Source organism: Ranitomeya imitator, chromosome 1 (assembly GCF_032444005.1).
Source record: "Ranitomeya imitator isolate aRanImi1 chromosome 1, aRanImi1.pri, whole genome shotgun sequence".
Lineage (NCBI taxonomy): Eukaryota > Metazoa > Chordata > Amphibia > Anura > Dendrobatidae > Ranitomeya > Ranitomeya imitator.
In genome coordinates, this window is record NC_091282.1 from 623,774,472 (window position 1) to 623,789,427 (window position 14,956).

A 14,956-nucleotide genomic window follows, 5' to 3' on the forward strand; every position below is an offset into this window, starting at 1 on the left:
CACATAAAGCGCAAGCAAGAAGTCTCTAATCTCAAACCCGAGACTGAGGATTTGAGTTCAGAAGACCTCATGCGCTCGACACCGCAACTGGGGTGTCAGAGAAAGATAAAAATATATAAAGGCACAAGAGTGCGTGCGGTGCCGCACTGACGGATGCCACTAACCACCCAGGCTTGGGTCAGGTAAGCGCAGGGCGCCGTACTGGCGGTCACAGCAACTAGACGCTGTTATGTGTGTAACGTGCTGTTGGATAAGTCGGGCGCTAGATATCAAACATACACCTTCCGCGAACAGTCATCCAATAGGGAGGGTTATTTAAAGAGCGACTTTCACTCAACACACACACATATTATCAAGACAATACTAGCGCATGGCCGTGCGGTCATGTGCAGTTTATATAGTTGAAGCACAGGAAGCTGCTACCGAAGTTTTGCCCTTTCAGGACCTTCCTGGAGGACCAATGGGATGCGCTGCACTACCTGAGCATGTGACCCTCGACCTCCAACGGGAGATCTTGCTCTGGGCATGCTCAGTGTGTGCAAATAAGGACTTAGTCCCAGAGAAGCCTGCTCGCCGCAGATCAGTGCAGGGTACCATAGGAAAGCCAGAAAAGGCAGTAGTAACCCTATGCACAGAATCAGCCTCAGCGAGACGCTGGGAGCGACGTCTCCGCTGAGCAGACCCCACTGCGGCCGATGCAGAATGGGAGACCGCAGCAGACACGTATCGAGATTCCCCCTGTGCAGCAGAGGAAACTCGACTCCTAACACAGATGGAGCATTAGAAAGCCCGAATGGCATAACCAGGTACTCAAAATGGCCCTCGGGCGTATTAAATGTTGTTTTCCATTCATCGCCCTGTTTAATTCGCACAAGATTATACGCCCCTCGAAGATCTAACTTGGTGAACCAACTAGCCCCCTTAATCCGAGCAAACAAATCAGACAGCAGCGGCAAAGGATACTGAAATTTGACTTTGATCTTATTAAGAAGGCCGTAATCAATACAAGGTCTCAAAGAGCCATCCTTCTTGGCCACAAAAAAGAACCCTGCTCCCAATGGTGACGACGACGGGCGAATATGACCCTTCTCCAAGGATTCCTTTATATAACTCCGCATAGCGGCGTGCTCTGGAACAGATAAATTAAACAGACGGCCCTTAGGAAACTTACTACCAGGAATCAAATTAATAGCACAATCACAATCCCTATGAGGAGGTAGGGCACCGGATTTGGGCTCTTCAAATACATCCCGGTAATCTGATAAAAACTCAAGGACTTTAGAAGGAGTGGAAGGCGAAATTGACAACAATGGAACATCACCATGTACCCCCTGACAACCCCAGCCGGACACATACATAGATTTCCAATCCAACACTGGATTATGGACCTGTAGCCATGGCAACCCCAAAACGACCACATCATGCAGATTATGCAACACCGAAAAGCGAATATCCTCCTGATGTGCAGGAGCCATGCACATGGTCAATTGAGTCCAGTACTGAGGCTTATTCTTGGCCAAAGGCGTAGCATCAATTCCTCTCAATGGAATAGGATACTGCAAGGGCTCCAAGAAAAAACCACAGCGCCTGGCAAACTCCAAGTCCATCAAATTCAGGGCGGCACCTGAATCCACAAATGCCATAACAGAATAGGACGACATAGAGCAAATCAAAGTAACGGACAAAAGAAATTTAGACTGTACCGTACCAATGGTGGCAGACCTAGCGAACCGCTTAGTGCGCTTAGGACAATCGGAGATAGCATGAGTGGATTCACCACACTAAAAACACAGCCCATTCCGACGTCTGTGTTCTTGCCGTTCAGCTCTGGTCAAAGTCCTATCACACTGCATAGGCTCAGGCCTATGCTCAGAGAATACCACCAGATGGTGCACAGCTTTGCGCTCACGCAAGCGCCGATCGATCTGAAAGGCCAAGGACATAGACTCATTCAGACCAGCAGGCGTGGGGAATCCCACCATAACATCCTTAAGGGCTTCAGAAAGACCCTTTCTGAAAATTGCCGCCAGGGCACACTCATTCAACTGAGTAAGCACAGACCACTTTCTAAACTTCTGACAGTACACCTCCGCTTCATCCTGACCCTGACACAAAGCCAGCAAGATTTTCTCTGCCTGATCCACTGAATTTGGTTCATCATAAAGCAATCCAAGCGCCAGAAAAAACGCATAAACATCACGCAATGCAGGATCTCCTGGCGCAAGGGAAAATGCCCAGTCTTGAGGGTCACCACGCAACAAAGAAATAATGATTTTTACTTGTTGAACGGGGTCACCAGAGGAGCGGGGTTTCAAAGCTAGAAACAGTTTACAATTATTTTTGAAATTCTGGAACTTAGATCTATCCCCAGAAAATAAATCAGGAATAGGAATTCTAGGTTCTAACATAGGATTCTGAACCACAAAATCTTGAATGTTTTGTACCCTTGCAGTAAGATGATCCACACAAGAGGACAGACCTTGAATGTCCATATCTACACCTGTGTCCTGAACCACCCAAAGGTTTAGGGGAAAAGAAAGACAAAACACAGTGCAAAGAAAAAAAAATGGTCTCAGAACTTCTCTTATCCCTCTATTGAGATGCATGAATACTTTGGGCCAGCTATACTGTTATGGACCTGGTGGCTAGGAGCACCCGGCACGACCTGATAGTTAAACTCACACAGGACAAGCTCTGGAATGTGGGAGCTCTGCTGACCGCAGGCCCTAATCCTGTCACAACAACTAGAAATAGCCATGGAGCGTTCCTGACACTCCCTAGACGCCTCTTCACAGCCTAAGAGCTAGCTAGCCCTAGAGATAGGCTTTATTTTCTATCTTGCCTCAGAGAAATTCCCCAAAGGAAAAGGCAGACCCCCACATATATTGACTGTGAGTAAAAATGAAAGTCACAAATGCAGAAATGAAACGGGTTTCAGCAAAGGGAGGCCAGACTTACTAAACAGACAGAGGATAGGAAAGGTATCTTTGCGGTCAGCACAAAAAACTACAAAAGACCACGCAGAGTGTGCAAAAAGACCTCAGCACCGACTAACGGTGCGGAGATGCCACTCTGCATCCCAGAGCTTCCAGCTAGCAAGACAAAATCATGATAACCAGCTGGACAAGGAAACAATGAACAAATAATAACTATCAGGAACTTAGCTTCTGCTGGAGAAGACAGGTCACCAGAAAGATCCAAGAGCGAACTGAACCAATGCAGGAACATTGACAGCTGGCATGGAGTAACGATCTGAGTGGAGTTAAATAGAGCAGCCAACCAAAGGATAAACCACGTCACCTGTGTAAAGAACCTCAGAAGCAGCAGCTTCACTCACAGCCACCAGAGGGAGTCCATGGACAGAACTCGCCGAAGTACCATTCACGACCACAGGAGGGAGTTCGACAACAGAATTCACAACAGGAGTCATGCATACAAGGATAGGGTTTAAGGAGCTATGCATACAAGGATGGGGATAAGGAGCCATACATACAGGGATGTGGAGCCATGCATACAAGGACAGGGATGGGGAGACCTGCATACAAGGACAGTGATGGGCAGATGTGAATACAAGCACAGGGATCGGGGGCCATGCATACATGGACAGGGATGGGGAGCCATGCATACAAGGACAGGGATGGGGAGCCATGCATACAAGGACAGTGATCAGGAGACATGCATACAATAACAGGGATGGGGAGACATGCATACAAGGACAGGGATGGTTAGCCATGCATAACAGGAAAGGGATGAGGGGACAATGCCTACCCAGCTTATACTTGAGTCAATAAGTTTTCCAAGTTTTTGTGGCAAAATGAGTTGCCTCGGCTTATACATGGGTTGACTTGTACACGAGTATATATGGTAATACTGCTATAACATGTCCTCCTAGCTGAGGTTGCTTATTTCTGTGTACTGTAAAAGAAGACCAGCAATCCTTTTGTGGATTTTTTTGTGCTGTCTATTGGAGAGATCTGAGCACCAGCTCAAATTCAATTGCAAATTAACAAATAGAGCCTGCAGAGGGGAAAACTGGTGTAAATTCAAGATACAAGTCATAAAGTAGCTAGAAATTTATTTCTCATATATTCACACAATACAGTCTATTTTGAAAAGTTCTTTGAAAGTATAATTAAACTTAATGAATTTGGTGCATCTTGTCTGTGACGTGTGCCTCTTGCCCGCAATGTTAGTTATGCAGTGACTAAATAATATTTTAGGCAAGGGAAACGGCGCCACTTTTTACATATTTGATTGGCAGCCATATCTAGCCTTTGCTGATCCCCAGCTTCACCAATTTTGGCAGAGCTACCTAAGTCTTTGCTCATAATATATGTTTCTCACCAGTAGTAAATATTAATATTATTAATTATTAAGTGAGATTAATTAACCCCTTTCTGACATCGGACGTACTATCTCGTCGAGGTGGGGTGGGCCTCTATGACCACGGACGGGATAGTACGTCCAGCGCGATCGGCGGCGCTCACTCAGCTGACATCCGGCACTATGTGCCAGGAGCGGTCACGGACCGCCCCCGGCACATTAACCCCTAGCACACCGCGATCAAAGATGATCGCGATGTGCCGGCGGTGCAGGGAAGCATCGCGCAGGGAGCGGGCTCCTTGCGGTCTTCCCTGAGCCCCCCGCAGCAACGCTATGTGATCGCGTTGCTGCGAGGGTCTTACCTCCCTCCCTGCCTGCTCCAGATCCGGATCCAAGATGGCCGCGGATCCGGGTCCTGCAGGGAGGGAGGTGGCTTCACAGAGCCTGCTCAGAGCAGGCACTGTGAAGGCTGCACTGCTCTAAGTCAGATCAGTGATCTGACAGAGTTCTGTGCAAACTGTCAGATCACTGATCTGTGATGTCCCCCCCGGGACAAAGTAAAAAAGTAAAAAAAAAACACGCGATCAAAAAGACAGATATAAATAAACATGGTACCGCTGAAAACGTCATCTTGTTTCGCAAAAAACGAGCCGCCATACAGCATCATCAGCAAAAAAATAAAAAAAGTTATAGTCCTGAGAATAAAGCGATGCAAAAATAATTATTTTTTCTATAAAATAGTTTTTATCGTATAAAAGCGCCAAAACATAAAAAAATGATATAAATGAGGTGTCGCTGTAATCGTACTGACCCGAAGAATAAAACTGCTTTATCAATTTTACTAATCGCGGAACGGTATAAACGCCTCCCCCAAAAGAAATTCATGAATAGCTGGTTTTTGGTCATTCTGTCTCACAAAAATCGGAATAAAAAGCGAATAAAAAATGTCACATGCCCGAAAATGTTACCAATAAAAACGTCAACTCGTCCCGCAAAAAACAAGACCTCACATGACTCTGTGGACCAAAATATGGAAAAATTATAGCTCTCAAAATGTGGTAATGCAAAAAATATTTTTTGCAATAAAAAGCGTCTTTCAGTGTGTGATGGCTGCCAATCATAAAAATCCGCTAAAAAACCCGCTATAAAAGTAAATCAAACCCCCCTTCATCACCCCCTTAGTTAGGGAAAAATTTAAAAAATGTATTTATTTCCATTTTCCCATTAGGGCTAGGGTTAGGGCTAGGGCTAGGGTTAGGGCTAGGGTTAGGGCTAGGGCTAGGGTTAGGGTTAGGGTTAGGGCTAGGGTTAGGGCTAGGGTCAGGGCTAGGGTTAGGGCTAGGGTTAGGGTTAGGGTTAGGGCTAGGGTTAGGGTTAGGGCTAGGGTTAAGGCTAGGGCTAGGGTTAGGGCTAGGGTTAGGGCTAGGGCTAGGGTTAGGGTTAGGGTTAGGGCTAGGGTTAGGGCTAGGGTCAGGGCTAGGGTTAGGGCTAGGGTTAGGGTTAGGGTTAGGGCTAGGGTTAGGGTTAGGGCTAGGGTTAAGGCTAGGGTTAGGGCTAGGGCTAGGGTTAGGGCTAGGGTTAGGGCTAGGGCTACAGTTTGGGTTGGGGCTAAAGTTACAGTTAGGGTTTAGATTACATTTACAGTTGGGAATAGGGTTGGGATTAGGGTTAGGGGTGTGTCAGGGTTAGAGGTGAGGTTAGGGTTACCGTTGGAATTAGGGTTAGGGGTGTGTTTGGATTAGGGTTTCAGTTATAATTGGGGGGTTTCCACTGTTTAGGCACATCAGGGGCTCTCCAAACGCGACATGGCCTCCGATCTCAATTCCAGCCAATTCTGCGTTGAAAAAGTAAAACAGTGCTTCTTCCCTTCCGAGCTCTCCCGTGTGCCCAAACAGGGGTTTACCCCAACATATGGGGTATCAGCGTACTCAGGACAAATAGGACAACAACTGTTGGGGTCCAATTTCTCCTGTTACCCTTGGGAAAATACAAAACTGGGGGCTAAAAAATAATTTTTGTGGGAAAAAAAAAAGATTTTTTATTTTTACGGCTCTGCGTTATAAACTGTAGTGAAACACTTGGGGGTTCAAAGTTCTCACAACACATCTAGATAAGTTCCCTGGGGGGTCTAGTTTCCAATATGGGGTCACTTGTGGGGGGTTTCTACTGTTTAGGTACATTAGGGGTTCTGCAAACGCAATGTGACGCCTGCAGACCATTCCATCTAAGTCTGCATTCCAAATGGCACTCCTTCCCTTCCGAGCCCTCCCATGCACCCAAACGGTGGTTCCACCCAACATATGGGGTATCAGCGTACTCAGGACAAATTGGACAACAACTTTTGGGGTCGAATTTCTCCTCTTACCCTCGGGAAAATACAAAACTGGGGCCTAAAAAATAATTTTGGGGGGAAAGATTTTTTTTTTAATTTTCACGGCTCTGCGTTACAAACTGTAGTGAAACACTTGGGGGTTCAAAGCTTTCACAACACATCTAGATGAGTTCCTTAGGGGGTCTAGTTTCCAAAATGGTGTCACTTGTGGGGGGTTTCTACTGTTTAGGTACATTAGGGGCTCTGCAAATGCAATGTGACACCTGCAGACCATTCCATCTTAGTCTGCATTCCAAATGGAGCTCCTTCCCTTCCGAGCCCTCCCATGCACCCAAACAGTGGTTCCCCCCCACATATGGGGTATCAGCGCCCTCAGGACAAATTGGACAACAAATTTTGGGGTCCAATTTCTCATGTTACCCTCTGGAAAATACAAAACTGGGGGCTAAAAAATAATTTTTGTGGGAAATTTTTATTTTTATTTTTACGGCTCTCCATTATAAACTTCTGTGAAGCCCTTGGTGGGTCAAAGCGCTCACCACACATCTAGATAAGTTCCTTAGGGGGTCTACTTTCCAAAATGGTGTCACTGGTGGGGGATTCTACTGTTTAGGTACATTAGGGGCTCTGCAAACGCAATGTGACACCTGCAGACCATTCCATCTAAGTCTGCATTCAAATGGAACTCCTTCCCTTCCGAGCCCTCCCATGCGTCCAAACAGTGGTTTCTCCCCACATATGGGGTATCAGCGCCCTCAGGACAAATTGGATAACAAATTTTGGGGTCCAATTTCTCCTGTTACCCTCGGGAAAATACAAAACTGGGGGCTAAAAAATAATTTTTGTGGGAAAATGTATTTTTTATTTTTACGGCTCTCCATTATAAACTTCTGTGAAGCCCTTGGTGGGTCAAAGCTCTCACCACACATCTAGATAAGTTCCTTAGGGGGTCTACTTTCCAAAATGGTGTCACTTGTGGGGGGTTTCTACTGTTTAGGTACATCAGGGGCTCTGCAAACGCAGTGTGACACCTGCAGACCATTCCATCTAAGTCTGCATTCAAATGGCACTCCTTCCCTTCCGAGCCCTCCCATGCGCCCAAACAGTGGTTTCCCCCCACATATGGGGCATCAGCGCACTCAAGACAAATTGGACAACAAATTTTGGGGTCCAATTTCTCCTGTTACCCTCGGGAAAATACAAAACTGGGGGCTAAAAAATAATTTTTGTGGGAAAAAATTTTTGTTTTATTTTTACGGCTCTCCATTATAAACTTCTGTGAAGCCCTTGGTGGGTCAAAGCGCTCACCACACATCTAGATAAGTTCCTTAGGGGGTCTACTTTCCAAAATGGTGTCACTTGTGAGAGGTTTCTACTATTTAGGTACATTAGGGGCTCTGCAAACGCATCATGGCGTCTCATCTCAATTCCTGTCAATTTTGCATTAAAAAGTCAAACGGCGCTCCTTCCCTTCCGAGCTCTCCCATCTGCCCAAACAGTGGTTTACCCCCACATATGGGGTATCAGCGTACTCAGGACAAATTGTACAACAACTTTTGGGGTCCAATTTCTTCTCTTACCCTTGGAAAAATAAAAAATTGGGGGCGAAAAGATAATTTTTGTGAAAAAATATGATTTTTTATTTTTACGTTTCTACATTATAAACTTCTGTGAAGCACTTGGTGGGTCAAAGTGCTCACCACACCTCTAGATAAGTTCCTTAGGGGGTCTACTTTCCAAAATGGTGTCACTTGTGGGGGGTTTCAATGTTTAGGCACATCAGGGGCTCTCCAAACGAAACATGGCGTCCCATCTCAATTCCAGTCAATTTTGCATTGAAAAGTCAAATGGCGCTCCTTCGCTTCCGAGCTGTGCCATGCGCCCAAACAGTGGTTTACCCCCACATGTGGGGTATTGGCGTACTCAGGACAAATTGTACAACAATGTTTGGGGTCCATTTTCTCCTGTTACCCTTGGTAAAATAAAACAAATGGGAGCTGAATTACATTTTTTGTGAAAAAAAGTTAAATGTTCATTTTTATTTAAACATTCAAAAAATTCCAGTGAAACACCTGAAGGGTTAATAAACTTCTTGAATGTGGTTTTGAGCACCTTGAGGGGTGTAGTTTTTAGAATGGTGTCACACTTGGGTATTTTCTATCATATAGACCTCTCAAAATGACTTCAAATGAGATGTGGTCCCTAAAAAAAATGGTGTTGTAAAAATGAGAAATTGCTGGTCAACTTTTCACCCTTATAACTCCCTACCAAAAAAAAATTTTGGCTCCAAAATTGTGCTGATGTAAAGTAGACATGTGGGAAATGTTACTTATTAAGTATTTTGTGTGACATATCTCTGTGATTTAATTGCATAAAAATTTAAATTTGGAAAATTGCGAAATTTTCATAATTTTCGACAAATTTCCATTTTTTCACAAATAAACGCAGGTACTATCAAAGAATTTTTACCATTGTCATGAAGTACAATAAGTCACGAGAAAACAATGTCAGATTCACTGGGATCCGTTAAAGCGTTCCAGAGTTATAACCTCATAAAGGGACAGTGGTCAGAATTGTAAAAATTGGCCCGGTCATTAACGTGCAAACCACCCTTGGGGGTAAAGGGGTTAATTCATATTAATATAATGATACATATGTAACTAAATTTTAACATAACTAGAATGTAATTATAATACATCATTAATTTTTGCAAAATTTTGTAATTTCTTTATGTTCTAGTAAGATATTCTTTATCCATAGAATTTATTATATGATAGGGTGTTGCAAAACAAGAACATGATAGCACGGAAAATGTAAATTACCAATGACATAAAGGTAAAATAACAGCATATCTCAAAATTACAGCAACATAACATACATTGCTCAAAATTGAAATAGTAAAATTTGTGGAATTATGAAAATTAGACCAAAAGACATGCTAACGATATGCAAATGATAAAAAAAAAATGGAAATTACATTTTCAAAATATCCTGGTTTATTCAGTATCAAGAATGATCGCCAAGATCAGATATACTGTGCTACGAGTCTACAGGGCTGTATAATAATCTTAATCATAGAAACGATCCAAAATATAATTACCATAAATTATTTAAATGTGATTTTGTATCCAGGAGAAGAACATGGATATGATGATGTGGACATGGATGACTTGTCTCAGCATGCAGACTGCAATGGAAAATTAAGTGCTAATTATAACAATGAACAAATAGGACCATCATGGAAAGGTTTGTACTTTCATATACAGTCATGGCCAAAAGTTTTGAGATTGACAAAAATTTTGGTTTCACAGTTTACTGCTTCAGTGTTATTTTTTCAGATGTTTCTATGGTTACTGAAGTACAATTATCAGCATTTCATACATTTTTAAACTTTTATCGACAATTATATCAGGTTTATGCAAAGTATCAATATTTCTAGTGTTGATCCTTGTTTTTGAAGACTTCTGCAATCCGTTCTAACATAGATTATATTATGCTGGAAAAAGCATTGTGCTTCACCTAATTACTTCTGATCTCTTGGAGAAGTTGCTCTTGATGGACGTCAGTATAATATTCTTTCTTCATAGCCATCGTCTTGGGCAAAATTGTGAGTGAGCCCACCCACCTGGATGAAAAGACCCCATGCATGAATGGTCTCAGGATGATTTACTTGCATGACCCAAGACTCATGATAGTGCTCACGTTTTTTGCTCTGGAAAATCATTCATCCGGTTGTCCCAAAGAGTTTGAATGGACTTCATTAAAAAAAATTACGTTTTCCCCACCAATATGTCTTTTTACTGACCTGAGATACAGGTCCTTCTCAAAAAATTAGCATATAGTGTTAAATTTCATTATTTACCATAATGTAATGATTACAATTAAACTTTCATATATTATAGATTCATTATCCACCAACTGAAATTTGTCAGGTCTTTTATTGTTTTAATACTGATGATTTTGGCATACAACTCCTGATAACCCAAAAAACCTGTCTCAATAAATTAGCATATCAAGAAAAGGTTCTCTAAACGACCTATTACCCTAATCTTCTGAATCAACTAATTAACTCTAAACACATGCAAAAGATACCCGAGGCTTTTATAAACTCCCTGCCTGGTCCATTACTCAAAACCCCCATCATGGGTAAGACTAGCGACCTGACAGATGTCAAGAAGGCCATCATTGACACCCTCAAGCAAGAGGGTAAGACCCAGAAAGAAATTTCTCAACAAATAGGCTGTTCCCAGAGTGCTGTATCAAGGCACCTCAATGGTAAGTCTGTTGGAAGGAAACAATGTGGCAGAAAACGCTGTACAACGAGAAGAGGAGACCGGACCCTGAGGAAGATTGTGGAGAAGGACCGATTCCAGACCTTGGGGAACCTGAGGAAGCAGTGGACTGAGTCTGGTGTGGAAACATCCAGAGCCACCGTGCACAGGCGTGTGCAGGAAATGGGCTACAGGTGCCGCATTCCCCAGGTAAAGCCACTTTTGAGCTACAGAGAAGCAGCACTGGACTGTTGCTAAGTGGTCCCAAGTACTTTTTTCTGATGAAAGCAAATTTTGCATGTCATTCGGAAATCAAGGTGCCAGAGTCTGGAGGAAGACTGGGGAGAAGGAAATGCCAAAATGCCTGAAGTCCAGTGTCAAGCACCCACAGTCAGTGATGGTGTGGGGTGCCATGTCAGCTGCTGGTGTTGGTCCACTGTGTTTCATCAAGGGCAGGGTCAATGCAGCTAGCTATCAGGAGATTTTGGAGCACTTCATGCTTCCATCGGCTGAAATGCTTTATGGAGATGAAGATTTCATTTTTCAGCACGACCTGGCACCTGCTCACAGTGCCAAAACCACTGGTAAATGGTTTACTGACCATGGTATTACTGTGCTCAATTGGCCTGCCAACTCTCCTGACCTGAACCCCATAGAGAATCTGTGGGATATTGTGAAGAGAAAGTTGAGAGACGCAAGACCCAACACTCTGGATGAGCTTAAGGCCGCTATTGAAGCATCCTGGGCCTCCATAACATCTCAGCAGTGTCACAGGCTGATTGCCTCCATGCCACGCCGCATTGAAGCAGTCATTTCTGCCAAAGGATTCCCGACCAAGTATTGAGTGCATAACTGTACATTATTATTTGTTGGTTTTTTTGTTTGTTATTAAAAAACACTTTTATTTGATTGGATGGGTGAAATATGCTAATTTATTGAGACAGGTTTTTTGGGTTATCAGGAGTTGTATGCCAAAATCATCAGTATTAAAACAATAAAAGACCTGACAAATTTCAGTTGGTGGATAATGAATCTATAATATATGAAAGTTTAATTGTAATCATTACATTATGGTAAATAATGAAATTTAACACTATATGCTAATTTTTTGAGAAGGACCTGTATAAGAGACTAGCATCCCCATACAGGTGACAATCCTGCAGCTGTCGGCTGTACGTATAGCTGATAACTTACTGCATCAGCCACAATCAGTGTTTGCACCTTCAAATCTGTATAACCCCTTAGAGATGCTACTGTCAAAAGTAAAAATCCTGATCAAATCTGCACCTGATGTCACTGGCAGGTCACCTGCGTTGTCTTTGCGTTGTTTCAGCAATGTAAGGTCATGCTGCGTTCCTAAAAGACGCGCCGCACGTCCGTTTCCGCGGCTTAGCCGCATGCGTCTTTTAATGCATAGTGGAGACAGGACTTCATAACATCTGGACCCTGCATGTTTGACACTGCGGCTCAACACAGCGTCAAAAATGCAGCGTTTCCTGAACGTGGAAACATACCCTAATAGGTATATTTTTGAGTAAAATGTAAATTGTTCTTTTAGTCTATAAACTTTTGACAACATGTCTCCAAATTTCCAAGCAATAAATTTTATATTTTTATTCTGACAAAGAAAAATGGTCAAAATTAAAAAAAGACCTCAAATAATGCAAAGGAAACAAGTTGATTGATCAGAAATATTTTGTGAAATAACCATGATTTTTAATCTCAGCTTTCATGTGTCTTGGCATACTCTCCAGCAGTCTTTCACACTGCTCCTGGTGCAAACATGTAAGCAGTTCTTCTTTGTTAAATAACTTCTGACTGTCCATCATCCTCTTGATTACATTCCAGAGGTTTTCAATAGGGTTCAGGTCTGAAGATTGGGCTGCCCATGACAGGGTTTTGATGTGACGGTCTCTTCATTTTTGCCGGAGCTGTAATAGAACCCCCAACGTCACTTCAAAACTTAATATATCCCAAAAATATTCATTTTGTTAATTTCCTTGAAAAAATGAATAATTGCTGCTACATTTTTAAACCTTCTAAAATTTTAATAAAATAAAAGAGCATTTCAAAAATGGTGCTGATGTGAAGCAGACATGAGGGAAAAGTTATTTATCAATGCTTTTCTATGGTATGACTATCTGGATAAAAGGGATAATCATTCAAAGTTTGAAAATTGCTAATATTTTGCCATTTCTATCAAATTTCTAATATTTGTAATAAATAAACATGAAATACGTCAGCCGAAATTTACAATTATCATAAAATATAATATGAAAAAACAGTCTCAGAATCACTGGAATCCGTTGAAGAGTTCCAAAGTTATTTCCACTTAAAGTGACATTGATCAGATTTGAAAGACTTGGCCTGGTCGTTAAAGGGAACCTGTCAGCAGAATTGTGCATTGTAACCTACACACCGTGTCAGGTCGGTGCCGTTATACTGAATAAAATGATACCTTGCTTGATGAAATCCATCTCATGGTTGTTTCTTAATCGTTATTTTCAGTTTTGCGTTAATGAGATTCTTATGCCCTGAGGTGGGGTTGGGGTATGTGGTGCTCTGTTTAGGTATTCATAATGCAGACTGCTGACAGGTCACTGACCTGCCTCCCAGTTTGCATAATGAATACTATCACATACTGAATTAAAAAACGCTTCTGCAGGCAGGTTCCGGCCATGGCACCTGCGCTGCAGAATAATCGCATGGTTAATGTGCACTTAATACCTTTTGCAGATTTATTTGAGCCAGGAAAAAAAAGTAATTATGAAAATGGCACCCTCCGTGCCTGCATAGTAACAGCTATTGGTTTGAATAGAGATCTGAAAGCTGCTGTTGCGCAGACTCTGGCGGTGCCATCTTGCTGGAGAAGAAAAAAAATGTCCTCCTCAAAGATGGCGCCACCCGCGCCTGCGCAATAGCAGCTGTCGGAGATCACCAATAGCTGCTATTGCACTTGCGCAGGTGGCGCCATCTTGGTGGAGGACTTTTTCTTTCTTCTCCAGCAAGATGGCGCCGCCGGCACAGCAGCAGCAGGAGCAATTGGATCTCTATACAAACCGATAGCTGTTACTACGCAGGGGCGGCGGGCGCCATTTTCCAAATGACTTTTTTTCCTCACTCAAGTAAATCTGCAAAAGGTATTAAGTGCACATTAACCATGTGATTATGCTGGAGAGCAGGTGCCACGGCCGGAACCTGCCTGCAGAAGTGTTTTTTTTATTCAGTATGTGATGATATTCATTACGTAAACTATAGGAGGCAGGTCAGTGAGGGATCAGGAACCTCTCAGCAGTCTGCATTATGAATATTTAATCAGAGCACCACATACCCCAACCCCACCTCAGGGCACAAGAATCTCTTTAACGCAAAACTGAAAATAAAGATTAAGAAACAACCATGAGATGGATTTCATCAAGCAAGGTATCATTTTATTCAGTATAACGGCACCGACCTGACAGTATGTTTAGGTCACTATGCACAACACTGCTGACAGGTTCCCTTTAATGACCAGGCCAAGTTTTTGAAATCTGACCAATGTCACTTTAAGTGGTAATGGCATGTTACATTCTCCAATAATTTGCCCAAACCCATATTAAATGAGAATCTCTATGTGAGAAGAGTGATTTTTCACTCCTCCAAACATATTTTGATTACTACAGAGCCCTGGGGTGGCATTATTTACACCACTCAGTCTGATATTTACCATTCTGCTTGGTAATGTAAGATTTGTGTAGCCATTTGACCACACAACACTTGCCATGAAGCTCCTGGTGCACATTTTTTGTGCTTATGTTAATGACTGATTTTTAATTCTGCCATTATGGACTCACGGGACTCTGGAGCTACAGAGTCAATAAAGGATTAATGACTTTTACGCACCTTGCCCTTAGGTGACCCCACTTTGTACCTTTACATGCTCTCCACTTCATGACTCAGTTGATGTAGCTCCTAAATGCTTCCACTTTTCAATAATGTCCCTCATGAGTGTTGGAGTGGAATATTTAGGAGGAAAGAACTTAGATCAGAA

The 14,956-nt window shown here is 42.8% G+C and overlaps 1 protein-coding gene across 1 annotated transcript in view; it reads left to right on the top strand.

Annotated features, from left to right (window-relative positions):
- Positions 1–14,956, top strand: part of LOC138681287 (antigen WC1.1-like) — a 273,048-nt gene that overhangs the window by 234,810 nt on the left and 23,282 nt on the right. Inside the window, exon 14 of the mRNA XM_069768718.1 lies at positions 9,788–9,901. Within this exon, the coding sequence (XP_069624819.1) occupies positions 9,788–9,901 (114 nt within the window). The remainder of the gene's footprint in view (positions 1–9,787; positions 9,902–14,956) is intronic.